The sequence below is a fragment of the Ambystoma mexicanum genome, chromosome 2q (assembly GCF_040938575.1).
Source record: "Ambystoma mexicanum isolate Mex_15411 chromosome 2q, UKY_AmexF1_1, whole genome shotgun sequence".
In the NCBI taxonomy this organism is placed as follows: Eukaryota; Metazoa; Chordata; class Amphibia; order Caudata; family Ambystomatidae; genus Ambystoma; species Ambystoma mexicanum.
Window position 1 is genome coordinate 69,543,222 of NC_090924.1, and position 20,988 is coordinate 69,564,209.

The following is a 20,988-nucleotide window of genomic DNA, read 5'->3' on the forward strand; positions in this document are numbered from 1 at the left end:
AGTTAGACTAGCAGTGGTTGTAAATCTCAGATTAAAACCATTATCATTCAAACAGTCGACATATTGTTACAAAAGAGAAATAGGTCAGTCTCCGACAATAAAAACATCATCAATAAAACACTACCAATGAATCACATGGCTGACATATTCATCATATTGTTCTGACTACGCTACAGTTTCTTCCCAGCATGCCATAAAGAGATTTGCGTATGTGGGCACCATACACAAGCCCATAGTGGTGCAATTAATTGATGAAAATATTTACCTTTGAAAATAAATTGTTATGCCTGAGACAGATCTCTAACATTTGCAACACCATCCCATTTTGCTGCTTGTAACTGATAGATCTAGTGTCCAAATAATGCTTGCAAGCTTGAAGGCCTGAATTGTGTTGAATGCTCGTATAGAGCGACACTACATTAAAACAAAGGACGTGGCCAGTGGGCCCCAAAGAAACCTATTGTCCATGGCCTATTGTTGCAACATGCATAGTGGCCATGGCCGAAGGCCAGAGCTAGTGGGCCCGAAGAAACCTATTGGTGCAACATGAACAGTGTCCACAGCCGAAGGCCATGCCTAGCTGGTCCGAAGAAACCTAATGGTGCAACATGTGCAATGGCCAAAGGCCATGAAAAATGTCCATGGCTGAAGGCCATGGCTAGTGGGCCCCAAAGAAACCTATTGGCGCAACATGTACAGTGTCCACAGCAGAAGGTGGTGTCATGTATGATGTAATTAGTGATGTCATCATTGTGGTCATACGCTGCACAGGGAGCGCATAGCTAAGGTGGACTTGCTCAAAATGTAATTGCTTAATTTCAGGGGTTTTGTTGCATTAAATCTGATCAATTTAAATCTCTCTTAACCAAGGTTTTTTCCACTGGAAAAAATATATATCTCTATATATAATATATATATGTGTGTATATATATATTATGTACGATTTGTACAGGAAAACATTGTTATTGAAAATGAACATAATGTATGCAAGTGGATATGTGAAAGAATAATGCAAAGTTATATAATTACCACTTTATTATTATTTGTAAAAAAAGGCTGTCAGTAACAAAGAGATAGGACTCTATTTTGTAAAGGTATCTTATGTTTGAAGGCCCAGTACAAACAATAACTTTGTTTGGTATATCCCTTCCAAGGAGCAATTTGTTAGGTTCTCAGAATGCCTGTCACCCTCTATGGTGCCCTGAATAATGCTGCACCCCAAGAAGCGGAAAAAGGCGTCTTTAGCTCGACACAACAGGGACGTAGCTGAGGAGATTGGCTGTGGGTGGGACTGCTTCCCAACACAAGTGCTTCAAGGAGCATTAACTTGGGATTGTCCTAGGTCCTCAATTCTACCCCTCTCCACCTTTGCCCTATATGGGATCCCTCCTCATGGATGTCTGAATTCCCAGACATAGCCACTGCCATAGTTGTTGGATCTGATGATCCTCTACCCAGCGCACCTCCCACTGAATTCCCAGACATAGCCACTGCCATAGTTGTTGGATCTGATGATCCTCTACCCAGCGCACCTCCCACTGAATTCCCAGACATAGCCACTGCCATAGTTGTTGGATCTGATGATCCTCTACCCAGCGCACCTCCCAGCACATTAGAAACAAAGAAACAAAAACAAACTAGACCCAACTATCTGCACCAGAACTGTGTAAAACACTGTCAAGGCCGCTAAAACAGATGTTGCTTTTGTGTAGGCGTAAGAAAGGTATTTGCCAGGCACTGCCATAGTGGTAATAACTGACCATTGATGGTAGCAGCTGCAAATTGTGCGAGTTCCTTGGCATATTATAGCAGTGCCTGGCAAATGCCTAATACGTATACAGAAGCCAAAACTGTTGGCTTTGTCAATGCTTGTTTTTAACTTGACTTCACGTAAGGACACGCATAGTGCTTTGCTTATAAATCTAGTTGCCAAAGGTAGACCTGGTTAAGATATGTTTTATGCCAGTAGAGCCTTTACAGTTCCATTTAAGTCATTACCTTTCACTAGACTGTTTTAAAAAAGCACTGGCAGGCACTTTAAGCTCAAGCTTTCATCATAAGGCTTGATCAGCCTAGCTCAAAGAATCCTAGGAGGATGTGTTTGAGGTGGTGGGGGCAGAAAGTGGGTGGGGATGTCCATAGGGATTAACATGGCCATGGGCAGTCAATGGGTGGGTAAGTAATCGAACAACACCTATACACTTTGTATCCCTCCTCATATGCCATTTCTCCCTAGCAGTACTCTAATGCAATAGTTTCAGCTTTTAGGTGGCACCAAGTGCTCTATGCTGCAAAGTTCAGACAAAAATTGTGTGGATCCTGTCAAAACGTGCATCTAGAAAGGTGCGGTATTGCTGCACACATCGAGGCGTGAAAGAAAAATGGAGCATGCCACTAGCTGGTCTATGGAATTAAGTTAGAGGGGGAAAAGCCTACATGCAACCCTGACTTTCACTCATAGTAGATCCCATGTTTTGCCCAAAGCCCACCTGCAGTCTGTGCTTTCCACACTATACAGGGAGTGTGAAGAAGGAAACAGTCATCACGAGACCCACTCTGCCCCTTGTGCCCAGAGGATGTCCCACTACTTGGAACCTCTAACACCTCCCAAACAACTGCCTCCTAGGGGGCCTTCACCTGCTGCCCAACAGTATTTACAGGTGCTAAAAGGAGAAAAAGCCACAGTCCACCTCAAATTCTAGTTAGCTGGCAATATTGTTGTGTTAGGGGCTCCGTGCTGCAGCTGCGCAATCTGCATGTAGAGGTTATTTTGTTGATCATTTCAGCCTATGTGCTTGTGTTGAGAGCGCAGAGTAGACCCATTGCCCTTTAGGTGAAATGGAGAGACTAATAACATTGAAAAGAACTAGAGGGACAAGGGAGTGCACACTGCTCTTTGCAGGTCTCACCTGCATAACTCCCTTGTGTCGATTGTTTGCATTGGATGAGGTATACAACATTGGATGATCTGCAGTTGTGTGTACCTTGTACCTGTAGTATTCGGTTCTGCTGGGTTGTTATGGCAGATCCGGTGAGATGCGTTTGTGTAATTTGCATCACCTGATGTTGCAGGGGTATGTTCCAGGTCTTCTTTCTTGATCTAGTGGAAATGTATTGCTGGACAGGGACTGTGCTAGGTTTCTCGGTTGTGTGAATGCAACATGGGAAACTTCTTTGAAGATGTCTCTCAGTTCATCTTCCTTGTGCAATATTTGTTGATGTTTCTTTTAACGTTCCTACTCAGGTGTGTTAGTGATGAATGGTGGGTGACAACCAAAGGAATTAATTCTGTATCTGCTGTCTCTGTATTGTAGTAGGTTGTCTCTGGGTATTCTCAATGCACGGTCAAATTCCCTGTCAGTTTGTCTGGCTAAGTGACCCTTCTGAAGACAGGATTTGGCAATGTGGCAAGTTGGTTGTCCCTTGTCCTTCTGTTGCAGCATATGCGCTGATATCGGATGGCCTGGCTGTAAGTAACAGACCGGTTTGTGTGGATTGGATGGAAACTTGCCAGGTGCAGGTATTTTTTCTGGTCTGTGGGTTTATAATATACAGATGTTTCTTCCAACCAAGATGGAGCACAGAAAAACAGAAAGAAAAGATAGGTGTGTTTTGTACAGAATTCAGAAAACATAGAAACAGGCTTAATGCGTTCAAAACAATCTCCTTGTGTTTGTATTTATTAAACTAATCCAGTGTGGTTTTAATTCTTCAATTACAGATTGTTTTACATGTTTAATTACAGGAGGCTTCTGGAGTTTCATCCCAACACTCCCGGTCGATGCACATTTATTTCAGTCATTTCTTTTCAGGTCTTTCCACTAGGTGCTGTGCCATCCAATGCCCCAAAGTACCAACAAACTCATGGGACTCTCTTTGTAGGAGTCGTGCAGCTCATCTCTTGTTTTATGCATCACAGGTTGCACCACTCAGGCTTCTGTAAGGGCGTTCTCATTATTATATTGTGTTTTTGTACTGTGACTGTCCCCTCCACAGTGGTTTAACAGTACTAAGGCTTGTGCAAGGGGTTGTTATTGTTCACCCGCCAGGGGTCTCTAGACCTAACTCTGTGTAGAAGTAAAAGAGAACATAGGAGAGGAAGGGTAAGGAGGAGAAGGTTTTGACACACGTGAGTACTTTAATGATGTCAGAGGGGATGAAGAGTGGGAGTTGAGATTGTGATGATGTTCATATGTGTAGCATCAGTGCAGAATTCATCAAGGGATGCTGCTAGATGGGAAAGGGCGTCCACACAACACCCCTAGAAAGGAGTGTAAATCCATGAGGGCCGTTTCTGGGATTAGTCATTGTGTGGTTCTATGATGGATTTGGCTTGTGCTTCGGTGCACACTTGTATTATGAAGCCTGCAAGTCTGTGAGGTGTTACTGGGCAGAACCCCAAATTGAACATCTGAAGTTACCCAGCCAACTGTTGGAAGTGATTGAGCCGAGAGAGAGCTCCGTGCAAGGTGAACGTGGTGGATACAAAGTCGTACAGGGATAAGAAATGTGTACCCTTTGCGAAGGTGGAATGCGTGCTTGGCCATATTGTGGGGTCTGGTTCAGACTCTATACGATTGGTGGAAATTGATACACAATAATCAGTAAGCAACAATTGTTAATTGAGGTCCCTCTCTACCCCCAATGTAAGCAAACCAGTTGAATTGCTTACTAAGATGTTAACATACCAGAAAACATAGAAATCCTTAACATAGAAGTGATTAGATGCAAAGTAGTGGAATACAAAGAAAGGATATTTATGGTTGCTGATACAAATAGAGAAAATGCTGATTCCGTAGAACGCTCTTGCTTTGCAGTATCTTAAGATTGCATTTCTCTGGGGGTCACTTTATGTAAGGCTGGCATATTGCTTTTACCTCACCATTTTACACTCAAGCCCATTTTTATGCTCACACAAGTGGAAGAGGAGCACAGAGCAGAGTTAACCTCTCTGCTATGCTTCCTTCCTCAGTTTTGTGTGGCTCATTTTCGGGTTCTCCATACATTCTGTGGCGTGGATCTGTTACGTTTACGCATAGGTGAAAACAAGTACTCCCAATAATTTTCAACCCTTGCACTTCAGAGTGCAAAAGAAAGGTATAAAGTGGAGGTGAAATAGCTTTATGTCCCCAGTACATGTCGGGTAGCATTTAAAATGGATTCCTGTTGAATCAAATTGCTTTTTGTTGGTGTAAAAAGGAGGCGGATTCTATGAATCCACAGCATTTACACCTGAATGAAAAAGTCATACTGGTGTAAATGCTATCCCATTTGTATGGCAGAGTGGATGGAGGAGGGGGAATCATAAATTACGACCCGTGCCCCCTGTTGGCCTTACAAATCCTTTAAAATCGGGAGTAGCGTAAAATTAATCAGTAAAATGTTCACTCATTGAATTTCTGCATTATTTTTACATTACTCCTCATTAAACATGAGCCTCTTGTCTGCCTTATTTTAAATGGGGAAAGGGGTGGCGGCTTAAATGAAGGTGTAAAAGCGAGGTGCAATGCTTTTACGCCTCCATTTAAACTGCGGACCTCTTTTGGAGCACTGATGAGACAAAGGAGGGGCACAGAGTAAAGATAAGATCTCTGCCGTCAAGTCCTCATCCATCCTGTCAGTGCATCTCGTGTATGCCTACATGAGATTTTCATGCAGGCATACAACTAATGGATTCGTATGGAATCCGCCTAGATGTTTCAACTGTTCAAGAACAGACGATTCTGCAGAAATCCATTGGTAAACGCTGCCTCCAAATGTATTTGCAAGCAACATTTACTTTTCCACGAGTGGAAAATGGAACAGGCAAGTTTGCCTCGATTTTACACTTAGCATTTTCCAGTCCACCTCGTGGCCCTCTAAAATTGCATTCAAGTGACACCACAACAGCACGGCAGTGCTACATTGGCCGTCCCCTACATGCAATTTAGATGTCTTATAAAATTGACCCCGTGTTTGTGCACTTAATTCTATCCCTGCAGGAGATTTCCATGCAGGTGTAAAACGAATGGATTTATATGGAATCTGCTTTCAATGATCATCTACTAAAAAGCAGGCACATTCCACAGGAATCCGCACTAAATTCTGTCTGCAAAGCATACTTTGCTGGAAGCTTTTACGTTTACAAGAAGGAGTGGAAAAGTAACGAGTTATGGTAATTTCACCTTGTTTTAATCTTTTCATTTGCACTCCACCCAGCTTCAAACACTGAAAACTGCATGCAGGGGATCCAACAAAACATGAGTCCCCACGTTAGTGGCCTCCTGCATGCAATTTGCATTATATGTAAACTGGTCAATCTTATTTTAGGAAAATTGGCAAATGCCCCAAAGTTTGTAAATTTAGAGTCTGCATACTTATTATCTCAGCTGCAGAGGAAGATCCACATTAGCGGGCAAACAAAGCAGAAAATGAATACTACACTGGACACATCTAGGCCCCAGAGCTGCAATTACCAAGCACCTGCGAGCCTGAAAATAATATAAACAAAATGGCTGCCAGTTTGGATAAAAGAGAAACAAGTGATGTAACCAAACCTGCCAATGAAGATCCAGCTGCCTGCGCCATGGCCCTGAATATCAATTTTATCTGTAAAAATGAGTTTCATTGGAAACAGACTTTCAATTTGGCATCAGTGTCTATGCCTAGAAGACTGAAAATGAAAGGTACACACTGAAAGCAAACTGCATTGGGATATCCACTTGGCGATAAGGTATGAAAGCAAGCGATATAGCGGATCTGTTAATGGTCCAACAGGGTGTTTATTAGAACATACATGCATCCCGAAAAGTACAATTAACTTAAATACATGGCAGTTTAAAGAGGAACCAAAATGAGATCGTGTTATGAAACAAATAAGCCACTTCCGGCAATATCCATAATCAGAATTTAGAACAACTTAAATACATGGCAGTTCAGATAGGAAACACCCTGGGATGTTATGACACGTACAAAATACATAATCAACACCCAGAAGATGCGCCCATAGTGTAATTTTTAGATCCGAAACACACAATAATTCATAGCTTCCTTTTAAAGTTGACGTACAATAAGTTGGGATTTTTCCAATGTCTTTTGGAGAGCAGTTCCAGAGTTGAGGGGCAAGCACTGAGAAACAGGTGCGCCCCACAGGCTTTGCTGAAAGGGGAGGCAGTAACAGGGCTCGCTGTGGGGGATATTGGAGGGTGTGTGATGGGATATGCCTCCTGTAATTGGAATTGCATGAAATGAGGACCTCTGTTGTGGATGGACTTAAAAGTGGTGACCGGTGACCGGATCTGCAGCCTAGTAGAAGCCAATGTGGGGATTGCTATAAACAATATCGGCTGACCTAGTGCAAACTAGTACCTGTCCTGTACTTTACTATGTGCCATAGATGTCAAATTGTCACTGGAGTTCTGCATGTGATTATCAAAGCAGTAGCACCTATAGGGCCGACCATAAAGAGCATGCAAGCCCGACTCAACAGCCCAGAGCAAATTGGACTTTCGGGCTCCTAATGGCAGGGAAAGCGCCCCCCAGCTGGTTCTAAGCCTTTTAGCTCCCATGGGGAGGCAAGGGCACCCCAAAAATTAAGTAGAGGTTTTTTTTTTGCCCGGCCCGTGCAGCATCGCTGGCAACGAAGTTGGACACCAGAGAAACGGAAGCTGCATGTGACAGCTTGGGATGGGCTATCGCTAGTAGCGGGCAACAGCGGAGAGAGCTGCGAAGTGAGAAGGAGTGAGCAGCAGGACTGGGGTGGCAGATAGAGCAGGGCAGTATGGTGGGGGCAAAGGTGGTTGGCCAAAAGACGCTCTGCTCGTCTCAGCCAGGCAGAACCAGGAACTGGTGAGAAAATGCAGACTAATCGTTCCGGGACTTTCTCAGGAATCCTTGCGACTGATTGGCTGAGCTGTGTTGGACGTATCTTTTGAGCGTTTTTCTGTTTTGTTACTATTTGAAATATTTTGTACGTTTATAATGCAAACATGAAGGAAAACATTATATAATAGATACATGTGCAAACATTTAAGAAATGCAAAATGTCTCAAAATCTCCTTAAAATCTCCTTCACAGGCCGCAAATGCACAGACCGTACCCAGGCCAAATGAGTCTTCATTGTATTTACGTTTGTACTTTTGCCCTTTCTCTCACCACTCGTCCAGCACATTCCTAATCAGTCAGACTTCGTCAAGACCTTGAAAACAGGCTCTTCCAGCTTTGAGAACTCTGATCTGCATGCTGTTACAGGAGAGAAGGTGATCAGGTCCCTTTAACGGCAGGGCACGTGACCTGCGGAGTGCACGTGGAGGAAAGGGAGGAACAAACGGAAAAGGAAGTTAGTTGATGTAAGAAGGGGAATAAATAAAGTCACGTTAGTCTTGGCTCAGTGTCGTCTGTGGTTGACCACCGCATAGTAAATCCACAACACCTGGTGCTACCTTTTTATGGGCTTTGAGGCAAGAGACTATGATAACTTGTGCTTCATAAAGGACGATAATAACAATCATAGTATTGAAAATTATTATTTAGGCAGTGGCCTGGCCCAGTGTTTATTCAGGCAACCACTTCATACCAGTGAACGTCAGCATTTTGTTTTCTCCAGCAACTGTAAGTGTGAGTGAATGGCCAGCAGCGGGCCCTGCCTTGAGTTGGTTACTATGAAAACAAACAAACCACACATAGACTTGCACAACAGCACACGAGACTACGGATCATAAAACACCCCAAGCCCAGCCAACGGCCCCACAGGGATGAGCTGTCAACAGCACATCACTGCTCTCTTGCACTGTTCCAGCTTATTCTCACTAACCCACCCCCTCCCCTCTGCTTTTTCAGAGCCACCAGAGCGCCAGGGGACTACTTCGGTGGTGATAGTGCGCGGTACAAATGTCCTTTAACATTAACATAACTATGCAGTGTTGGCAACAGTTTTCTTTCAAGTATTAACCATGCAATTCAAATTATTTTCTTTAATGGCCTTCAGCAATACCAATACTGTGGACACAACCCCCATGAACACAACATTCCTCTCACTACAGCATAGACACTCAAAGGGTCTGGGACATGACATTATCACATTTACCAAAACGAAAACGCCCAAGTTATTTATAAAGGTGGCCAACAAATGCTTCAAGAGAGTACTTGCTGTCTTGAAAGGATTGGGCAGAAACCTTGAACAGCAACGGCACGGTGCCCTTCTGGAAACAGACGCAGCTCCCTGCTTGAATTACAGATTAGACTATTCCAGAGCTATTAGGATGATTCAAAAATAATACTTCATCAGATGCATCACCGAGTCAAGGGGCATTTATAATATCTGCTGTGAAATTACAAACGGAGACATTTTGAAAAACACCCCGATTACCACCCAAAAACACTGCACGAAATTCTTGTAATTTTTCAAGTCCAAAATATCTGTGATGACATTACAAACAATCCAGTATCATTACTATTGCTCCAATCCCCCGCCCCCTGAGGCTTATGAACCTATCATCAGCCTTTCTTGCTTTCAAACCTTTGAGCTCGGAACAGGTCATGAAACTAGCCAACAAAATCAAAGGCTAGAATATGTCACCGGGACCGTTCACAGTGGCACGCCTCAAGGATTGCAAAGTTAAATGCATCCAAAGCCAACGGAAAACGTCCCTGACTGGCTGGAAGATGCATTATTGACCACTCCTGTGAAGAAAGCTCTAACCCAACCCCTAGAGCCTAACCAACTATAGACCAACCTGCCCTTTCCAAGCAAAATCGGTAGAACGAAGTAACAATGCAAATTCAGGGATGCATAGAAAAATGAAACCTCGTACATGATCCCAGACATGTTCCAGGCCTATGGCAGGAACTGAAACTGTGGTAGCAAATGCATGTGATGAGCTCCCAGAGCCAGTGGCCAAAGGCCAACAGTCGGTTCTTATCCTCCTAGAATTGTCAGAAGGTAATAACACGGTATACCACAACATTCTGCTTCAAACACTAGTAGCTTGGCCGAGTATACAAGGCCGTGTTCTAGAATGGATGAAATCCTTGCTCAACAACACAGATGATTAGACTAGCGCCCAAGGAATCCACCTTCTGAAATGGATTACGTGGAGTCCCCAAGGGGTCTAACCAATTTATGTCCACTGGGCCAACTCATTCAGTTAAACTAACTGGCGTTCTCGGTATACACTGATGATGCCCAAATCCACATTTGGATAGGTAAGGAGGGTATGAACCAGGCTAACTTTTGAACTGCCTGGAATGGAACACATTTTTTCTGGATGAGGGAATATTTGAGCCCAATCGCCCTGAAGTGGTTCTCCTTACTAGGAACAGCACCCACACCAACAGCAGAGGTAAAACACACAATATGGGCTGTCTCTACGCTAAAATAAAATGTTTTAAGAGAAGATCATTGAAGCAATGCAATCGGATAGATTGATTTTCCAAGAAGAGAGTGCTGTAAGGTAATTGTGCTGTCTCCAGCCTTTGAATTCCTCAATATCTCTCCTGCTATGTACAATACATAATGTATCTTAAGAAACATTAACAACATCAGCTATTCACTTATCAGCAGCCTGAGAGGACAGCATTGTACAATAGCAAATATACGTATAGGGACAGTGGATCCATAGGTATCCGAGGAGGACATCGCTACATACTAGAAATGACTTGAAGCACCTATGTATCCATAATGAGCCTGCGATCGCTCTGTTATTTTGAAAACCATGGAAGGCCGCTGTCAAAATGGCAGATCTACGTCATAGTCTAGTGTTGCCTGGAGTGCTTCTCATTTGCTCCCTTCTCCCACTGCCTGCCCTTCATCCTGGGCCACTTCCTATAGAGGTGGATGAGTGAGAATGGCACCGCTGGTGATATGAAATGTTGTCATTTTAAGTGCAAAAAAGTGAGATTCAATATGGCCAGAAATACCATCTGTTGTTATGCTTTTTGTTGCACCTAAAGCTGCAGGCTGGTGTCGGTGTCCCATGGGATGTTGGGAAATGACTGGACATGGAATATTGACTCACTTTTCTTTATCCATCTGTTTTCTTTCCTTTGTCCCGCTCTACCTCTTTGCAGCCTGCAGAAAAATGCAGTGGGGCCCAAAGGAGCCAGTAGGATTGCCGAAGCACTGAAGAAGAACTCCAGCCTCCAAGAACTTTTGTGAGTATAATGCCAAAATGGGTGCAGACGCACAGTTCATGAGTGGACCATGTCCCGCTGTTCCAATTTGTCCTGCGGCATCAGGGACCATGATGACAGGGTATATATGCAATCTCTCTGCTATGCAGCCTCAGGGCTATCTTAAGGGATTTCGGGGCCCATTGCACACAAGCATTTGGTGCCCCACCCGAGACCAAGAAATGAAGGGACCCGAGAATCTCGAGTCATTGTACCCCAACCCATAGCTTGATATGCTACCCCGGCAGCGATTGAAAAGAGCATGGGCAGTCCCCTCAAGTTAGACACTATGGGCCTCATTCCGAGTGCGGCGGTAAGGGGTTAACTGTGCCGGTAAGGATGCCGGTTCCATTACCCCCTTACCGCCGCATTCCGATGTCCTTTAGCGGGTCTCGGATGGGAATGGGTATTTTCAATGAGGAATTATCGGGTCCTCCAAGGTTGGAATGGCCCGGTAATTCCTCATTCAGGGAACTCGGACCCGGTTTGAAGGCAGCCATGGCGCTAATAGCACCATGGCTACCTCCAAAGTCGTAATGAGGCCCTAGGGGGTCATCATGAGTTTGCTGGTATCCCACTGGTAATTCTGGCCGGATAATGACAAACTGACCCTACTGTTTCCGCCGCCTGATATCCCAGTATTACCGGGATATTCCAGGTGGAGGAAATGCTGGTAAATTCCCATTCTATGTAATTGCAGCATTTTCTTGCCGTGGGGACCTGATTTACTGGCAGCTCAGGGCTGGAGATAAATCAGGGCCCTCACTGGAAACAAATGTTTTGCTGGTGTGGTAAAAGTGCTGGTGCCGGATTTACCAACAATTTAACTGGCATTTTTACTGCACCGGCAAAACTGCATTAACCCCCAACGTGGTCAAAAAAAGAACTATAACAATAACTAAACAATCTAAAGTAAACAAGTTATTTGCAACCTATTAAGATGGAACCTACTTAGCTAAGACACGTACAATGATTCTACACATGTATAAAATGTAACATATGTGATCACAATTGAAGTCAGACCAAAGAGGTAGCTTTACCATCTGTTAAAATAAAAGTCATCAGAAATGTGGATTCAAAATAACTGCTAAGTGTACATTGGCAGGGGACAAACCTAAAAGAACACCTGCAGACGATAATAGTTGTACAAATAGAACATGTGACACAGAATGACAGAAAGTAAGGGATGCTATCAAGACAAGACAAAGAAACAAGCATACTGAATTTACACTCTTCAACATTCAGCAAAATGTAACACAATCTGTATCCCTTTTACAACAAGCAAATTTGAATAGTGCACAAGGGTGATGTGTATCTGCTATAGTTGTAAGATTAAAATAATACCATGTTTTGTAGACCTGACTTGGCAAGAACATAAATCACATGATAACCCAACATGACAATATTTTATAAATTGGTATAAACACATGTTATACAAAAGAAGAATGATTGTACTGTAGTTGTATGTTATCCTTCATCAAGGGAAATATGTAACTTTCAGATACTAATTGATGTGGGACTAAAAAATCTGATTTGAGTTTTAGTAATGTACTTCAAGGTTTTAAATCTACCTTACAAAATAAACTGTGTGATAAGGTCACCTGAGTATAGCCATTGTTTGATACAGTTGCAGGTATTTATGATGTGAAGAACTTTTAAAATTGTACAAAAATCAAAAATGTTTGTATCAAATAAACATACCTGAAAGTAAGCTTGCCCGTGACTTGCGTGTGACATTTGGTTGACTCTCTCCTATCTAGGGCCCGTTCCACTTGAATGGCCTACATGAAAAGAAAGATCAGGAAATTGACTAAGCAGTACCACATGATTTTTAGAAGACTAGCCTTTTCACAGAGACAGCACAGTACTATGCAGTGACATAGATAAGATGATTTGTCCAGGCTCACACCATCATTCATTGGCAAAGCTGGGATATGAGTCTCGACAATTTGGTTCCAAAGTCTCAAATTTGGATGCCTAGTCACATTTTCCAACTAATAATGTATGCTCTTAATTGGGGGTGGGTGCCCAGTTTTAACGACCCTCGCTGGACAGGACAGAGCTCTGCACCTGCACAATACTGATGCTATGTTACCTTACATAACTAGTACATTCTGGTACAAATAAGTTGTTTTTTGGTAGAATAGGTGGTACTGTCAACATCTTTATCAGCCTCAGAGAGAGGTAAGTCTAAGTCTACCGAGCTGGGATTTGGTACTGTGATCTGTCACATGAACACAGATCTCTGCCACAAGTGGTTAACACACTGAGCTATCTTCTGAGCCACTGTGGTATAAAGCTTATTAATATTCGTTTTAACTTTGGTTATTGCACATGATCAAATAATCCTCAAAAATAAAGGTGGAAATGCTACACGAGTTGCTCGATAGTGAATTCTCAAACTATGCATTACAGAGAACACACAGCGCGGCACAGGTTAATTGATCAGATCAGACCTTAGTTGCAAACAGACAGGCAGAAGGTTCAGAACCTCAGCAGTGCTTAAGACAATATCATGGCATGTCATATTTATGTTTGTAAAATAAATGTGCACATACTTCGTTCCATAAGGCAGGCAGATAGGCGGCCCTACCACGGTGAGGGTCTGTGGCATGTGCCCCGTTTGCCCTGCCATAAAGACATCTCTGCGTTGCCTGAGAGTGCAATGCACAATGAAAGGAAATCAGTCTGAAATCTACTGGAGAGCTATTTGGCATTCAACATATGACCTCACCCCTAGAGTAGTGTCCATAATTTGCGTCTGGAAACGTGAGCACTACTTTACAGTAGACCAATGACATTAAATATCCCCTCTTACCAGAGATGCTCACTACGGATGTCCACCAGCTTGACCAGGAATGACCTGGAGAGGGGATTCCTCAGAGCGCCTCTATTTCCACCAATCCCTCTTGTTTAAAGGACACTGCTCCCTTTTTTCAATGCCCACCAGGCCCTCCTATTTAATAGGGCTTTCACCCCCACTGTGGGGGGGGGGGGGCATGGCCGGTAACCGCCCACCAGCCTAAGCCTAGGTAGGTCTGAGGAACTAAGTCCCTTTTCCATTTCTATGGCGGGGTCCGGGGTGGGGTGCCGAGACTGGAGCACGAAGCTCTGGTCCAGCAGGTAAGTGGGGAGAGAGGGAGGTGTTAAGGAAGGGGTATGGTTTGTTTTGGGGGTATGGGTTTGGGCTCCTTGTTGCCTCCCCACATTAAATAAAAGATGGCGCCGTCCTGGCAGGGAATGCATATTATTGCATGCAGTTCCAACCACCTGATTGGCTAAGTGCCCTTCCCGGTTGCAAATGTCCACTAGAGTAGAGGCAAGTCAAAGGTTGCAGCCCCTAGGGTGGGTTCTCACATAAGGTCAAAGGGACACCCTTACCACTACCTACCTAACATTACAGAGTAAGCCCAGGGTCAGTTGTGACAGACTGACGCTCTCTGGGGTCACAAGAAGCCACACCACTGAGTAATGACATCCTTGGATGTGGAGTATGGAGAATCCTCCCGTGCTTACGGGTCATCCCTTTGGCAGGCCAAAGGTGGATCAGCTGCCCAAGCCAAGGAAGAACCCCATGTTTTCCAAGGGGAATAGGCCTCGTGAGGAAGGAAAGAGTGGGCTCAGCATTGTATTCAGTTCTCAACAATAGTTTCCAGGGAAGAAACCCCAAGCAAATCACTGCCAGCAAAGGTGTAGCATAAATGAGATGCAATCATGTGGTTTCACAAACATTTCAGGCCCCAGTTACGGTTTCATGAATGGAACAGAGCTTGGAAAACATTGCATGTGGGTGTGCAAGACCCGGAATGGGACACAAACTGGAGCCAAATGGAAATCCTACGGCTGAATGAGAAAACACGCAGACCACACTTGCTTGTTCAGCACGAGAATTCTAACAAGGATGAAGTGGTATGAAATCAGAGAGGATGATTAAATAGTCTGAGTTAAGGAGGAGGAGATCAAGGAAGAGGAAGAAATCAAAGGAGGAGGAATTGCTGCCCAGAGAACAGCCACTTTGGAAGAAAAGTAACTAGCAAGATCAGATGCAGATAACGTAGAATTAAGAGAGCAATCAGGAGAAGGCAGAGAAAGAAGACGAGAGAGTGATTGAAATAGATGTTTAGGGCGAGAAGATTGAGTATGTAAAAGATCTGAGTAATATGACCATTTAGCTGAGAGAAGCATATTATCATATATTCCATGATAGGAAGAGAAAACTAGAAGATCAGAGTCAGAAAAGGTTTTCCGAGGGGGCGCTAGAGAGCCTGACCAAGATGGCAGCAGGGTGATTGAGCTCTGGACGTGGACGACAGAACTATCGAGAAATAAACCGTTTGGCCAGTGCAAATTAGAAATCTGTCGCTATATACAGCAGGAGCATGTTGCAAGGATCAGCTGGATAGCTCCCTCATTTGGCAAATCCAACAGGAAAACCGCCATTCGGAAAGACTCCATGGAGGCCGCCGTAGCAGAGGGGGCGATGGAGCCTCACGATCACTCGGAAATGGGCTGAATACGCATCACATTACTCCAACACCCATGACAGGCGCCTACACCACCTGAGCGGACCAGCAACCACAACGGGATTGAGGCTTTGGGACGGCCCACAGCCACTCCCACCAACACGCCAAAGTTCGGAACACGGCTGAAGGAGAGACGCCTCATGAGCATGACGGATGCAGCAACAACCAAAGAGGCTGCGAAATGGAACCTCACAAGCTGCTGAGAACCCGCTAAGGCGGCACTAGTTGCCAGCGCACAGGGCGCCAAGGAGATCCACACCGTGACACAGAACTGTAGTAAGTCTGCCCGCCCGTGCTACAAATCCCTGCCGTGCCCTGGATCCTCCCCCAAGCACCACCAATGAACATTATCCAGAGCCTGCGGTTGCTGGACGTCTGGCAAACACCAGCAGGCGCAACCCGGCCCCTCAGGCTTACTGGTATAATGAAATTGCATAGGGGAGAGCACCAACCGGGCACTTAGACAAAGCTGATTAACAGGGAAAGGGCCCAATCAGCCTCCTGTTGATAACACCGGCTACAAAAGGAGTGGCACTCCATGGGAACAGAAAGGGAACTGGAAAATAACCGGATTGATAAGCAGGCAGTTGCAGAATTTTACAATCCATACCCCAACAAGAGAGCACTGATCGGGTGCAAATACCCGGCCAAGGGGTGAGATGGAAACCCTAGGAAATTGACCTATATCTAACAGACTGTGACCCGCTACAAACAACTAACCCGCCATTTAAACACCCACCCTGTGGGCATGGCACAACCTTCATCAGAGGGCAACAATAACAAAGACTCTGAAATAATTCCAGGTAAAGCATTCTTATGCCGATCTGCACAGCAACGACCCAAGATGGATATGCAAAACCAACTTAAGGCAATCCTCACAGAAATGAGGGTCATAAGTCAGCGAACCCAAGAAAAAAACCCACAGTCCAGGAAATTAAATGGGACATTCAGGACGTACAGACCCGCCTGAACGTTCAAGCAGAAGGCACTACGGACAATGAGCAATGCATTAGTGCACTGGAAGATGACAGTGCAGTATCAACAACAGAACTTGACGGTCTGATAAGGGAGGTTCAACGACTTGGGTCCAAAGTTGAGCACCAAGAAAACCGCTCACGGCGCAATAGCCTCCACCTCACCGGCTGCCTGAACAAGTGCAAGGACCTGACCTAGAAGCATACGCCTATCACTTCCTCCACGAACATCTAGACATTCCTGAACCAAAGACATATACAACCAAAAGAATTCATAGAGCCCCTATCCCAAAACTGGCCACCGGAGACCGGCCACAACCTATCACTATGAGACTCCTCAACTTCCAGCACAAGGTGGCCATCCTATCTGCCCATCGTGCAGCAGGCATAATATGAGCCGAAGGGACAGAGGTTGACATATTTAATGATTACTCCTCCGAAGTATCACGACGGAGTAAAAGATTTGATCCCATATTTGAGGCACTTCATAGCTCAAATCACAAATACTACCTAAAATTCCCAGCCGTCTGATGCATCCAAATTGACAAAAAATGGCACTCCTTCTATGACCCAGAGGTAGCCTGACACCTCTTGCGCCAACACGAGATTGAATCCACTGGATTTCCCGCCAAAATGGAAGACGCAGGCCCACCTAATCGAGCCGAATCATCTCAATGGGACCGACAACAATGACCAAAGAGCAAACAAAGACACTGCGGAAGACGACCAAGTGGACTGGGACGAAAAGACCCCTGACTTCCGACCTGAACGTCTGCAGCCTATTAAATCCCTAAAAATGTGACCCCAATATACAATGAGGCACCTGTCACGGTCATAACCTCTCTACCCACACCTATGATTTACCCAACTGCAACTGGCTTTTACAGAGATATCGGAAACAGAATAAGCCACCAACATCGTCTCACCTATGTGAATGAACTCCAATCACACGACTAGTACCGCGATATCCTGCCCACTGTCTTGGGCCATCCCTTGCACAGCTCCCACCACCCTTGTTCTAGTTTTTCTAATACTGGTGACCCTGTGTAGGCCTACCGGCACGCTAGGGGCGAGGGCGAGATATTACCAATCTCCCCTGAGCATGGGCTTTCAGGTTTTAGTATTAGGATAATATTCAAAGGTCCCAATGTAACGATTATGGTTGCTATGTTTGAAGTTTTTGTTAATTTGTTGGGGATAGTTATCACCCACATGTTTACACTTTGTGGTCAGTTTAAGAAACTGCAATATAGCTACTTCACTCAAAATATAAACATGTCCTCAAACATGCCCCCAGTACAAAGCAGTGTCTATGATACAACTGGTGATCCTTAATGTACAATGGATGGGCCACCCTATTAAAAGAAGATGAGTAATAAATCACCTCGGAGACCTACAGTGCGACATTGCATTCCTACAAGAGACACACCTAGACAAAAACGAAGTGGGGAAGTTATGCTGCGGGTTGGTTGGGACAGCTGCACATTCCCCACACCAGGGGACAAGAGGGGTTTCGATCCTAATTCACAAGCGCATTGCATTCCACAACCTCCATACTGTGGTGGACACAGAAGGGAGATATGTTCTGCTTCAGGGACATATCCGACAACAACCCCTGACCCTCTTAAACATCTATGCGCCTAATACCGATTCACCCTCTTTCTTTATTCACGCATTCATAAACTGTGCCCAATATATGGGGAACCTTACCCTTATAGGGGGAGACTGGAACACGAAAATGGACCCAATGTTGGTAAGACAGGGTGCACCTCTAACACAGCTCCCGACCCCACACAAACACACATCCCTGCAAACTCCCATGGCACAACTGGGACTAAAGGACGCATGGCGCGCCCTTCACCCTGAACGCTGTGTCTACACATTCTTCTCAAATCGACACAAATTCTACTCCAGGATAGACTTCTGGCTGACCCCTGCATCCACCCTACCGCTAATGGGCCATTGCACGATACTATGTATTAGACCGCGCACCTGTACTCCTTCATATCACCCTTACGGGAACCCAAAGCAAGAGACCGCCTTGGTGCATAAACTTGAGAGCACTAGCTTACCCTGACTTTCTTGTACACCTAGGAACATACACAGACTTATTTTGGCAGACTAATTTGACCCCAGGATATCCGCCAAGTACATGCTGGAACACCTATAAAGCCTCCCTCAGAGGGCTATGTATCTCAAGATGGGTTTATAAATTGAAGGGCTGGAAAGAACAAGAAGCACAGATTACTGCTACCATATGGAGCACTGAAGCCCTACACAAACGCACTCAAGATCCGCAAATATATATCCAACTGAGTAGGCTAAAAGCAGACCTCAAACAAATCGTCACACAACAAGCACAAAAATTGTTTACCAACTGGTCACAAGACTGGCAACCGCCCACTCCATCTAATGGCGCTCGCCCTACGCATCAGACAAGCGTTGCAAAGTATTACCTGCATCCGCGGCCGCATAGGAACTCTATTGATGGGCGAAGACGATATTAACAAAAGATTTGCTGAATATTACGGCAAGCTATAGGCTAGCCCAACTTCCCAAATAGACACCTTCCTTGCAAAACTCTGATTGCAAACAATCAATGAGTCAAAAAAGGCGAGCTAGGGAAACCGCTCACTGCCGCAGAAATAACCCATAGGCTTGTTATCGGCCAGCAAAGCAGCCGGACCGGACGGACTACCCATTGACCTATACATATACAAAGCAATGGTGGACCACCTTGCAACACTACTAGAAGTGGTATATGTTGAGCACAATTGGACAGTCAACTCCCTCAATCGATGATGACGGGCAATATAATTGTCTTTCATAAGAAGGGCCGCAACCGTGAGGACTGCGGATCCTATTGGCCAGTCTCGCTGATCAACGCAGACACAAAAATCTTGGCCAACTGTATCGCACAGAGAATAGAGGATGCTCTACCACAATTAATACACAAAGACCAGACCGGCTTTATCCACTCCAGACACTCAGATGACAACATGAGGCATCTTTTGCACATCCTAGCAGGGCGATGTGACCCAGACAAATGAATACTAACAATTGATGCCAAAAAAGCATTTGACAAAGTCTGATGGGACTTCATGTTCTGATACGCTGACAGTATACGGCTTTCCACCAACTCTTACAGGGGTCATACGGCTACTATATACCAATCCCACAGTCACAATGACTACAAACGGTACCGTTACAGACCCTTTCGAGTTGCATTCCGGCACCTGACAGGGATGTCCTCTCTCCCCTCTTCTGTATGCACTCTCAAAGAGCCACTAGCAGAAAAACTTTGCACAGACCCAGACTGGACCGGGATGATACCGGGGGCAGAAGAACACCGGGTGTCCCTATATGTGGACAGCCTCCTTATACATATTAGCAGACCAATGGTATCACTCCCACGCATGTGCCAAATTCTTCACAACTATGGACCCATGACAGGCGACATAGTTACCTGGACTAAATCGGCGATCCTCGCACTCAGACCCGACATTCCATAAGACACGGGAGGGGTTGCCCCGTTCCGCCTCCAACTGAAATCTATCAAATATCTCGGGATGTATATATCCCTGACTATTCGCGAAATCACTGAACGAAACTACCTGCCGACCATTACAAAGAGCGACAACTATCTACAATGAATGGCTTCATTACCACACCATAATCCCGACGATCCGCTCAAACACAACCAGACAATCAGTACAGGCTAACCCGACAATGGGTGAACTGGAGTTGGAACAGAATATAACTGAATTCCCACGATTCCGGTCATTTTACACCATTTGTACTCCAAACAATTCCCAACGCAATAAAATACTTGCAACACAATGGTCCAATGACTTAAACCTACCAATTGACCTGGGGGACATATGCAAATTGTTCGATAACATACCTGCAATATCTTAGAATATTCGTAATAGGTAAATACAATTCAAATTGATCCAGAAGCTATATTACACACCCAGCAAACATTATAGGATGGGTCTCGCACAATCACCTGCATGCTGGCGACATTGCTGAGCGCCGGGCACAATGGGCCATATCCTTTGGACATGCCCACAGGTCAAGGCATACTGGAGAATGATTCACAACTTCACCACCCGAGACCTCTAAGCCACAATTGAGCTTGATCCTGGCCCCTTGCTTCTTGGCTCGGATGGCAATGACTGGCATACCAACCATATGGCCAGGACATTAGTACACCTAGGGGGTAATTACGAGTCGGGCGGTAGGTGATACCGGGCACCGGTAAGGAGACCGGTGCCGGTAATCCCCTACCACCCGATTCCGAGGTCCCCCAACGGGAACCGCAAGGGATGTGTGGTCGGACC

At 45.0% G+C, this 20,988-nt stretch overlaps 1 protein-coding gene across 1 annotated transcript in view; it reads left to right on the forward strand.

The window, feature by feature from the left end:
* The window catches only part of NLRC3 (NLR family CARD domain containing 3), a 425,619-nt gene that overhangs the window by 218,422 nt on the left and 186,209 nt on the right, over positions 1-20,988 (forward strand). Inside the window, exon 7 of the mRNA XM_069646866.1 lies at positions 11,047-11,130. Coding sequence (XP_069502967.1) covers positions 11,047-11,130 — 84 coding nt within the window. The remainder of the gene's footprint in view (positions 1-11,046; positions 11,131-20,988) is intronic.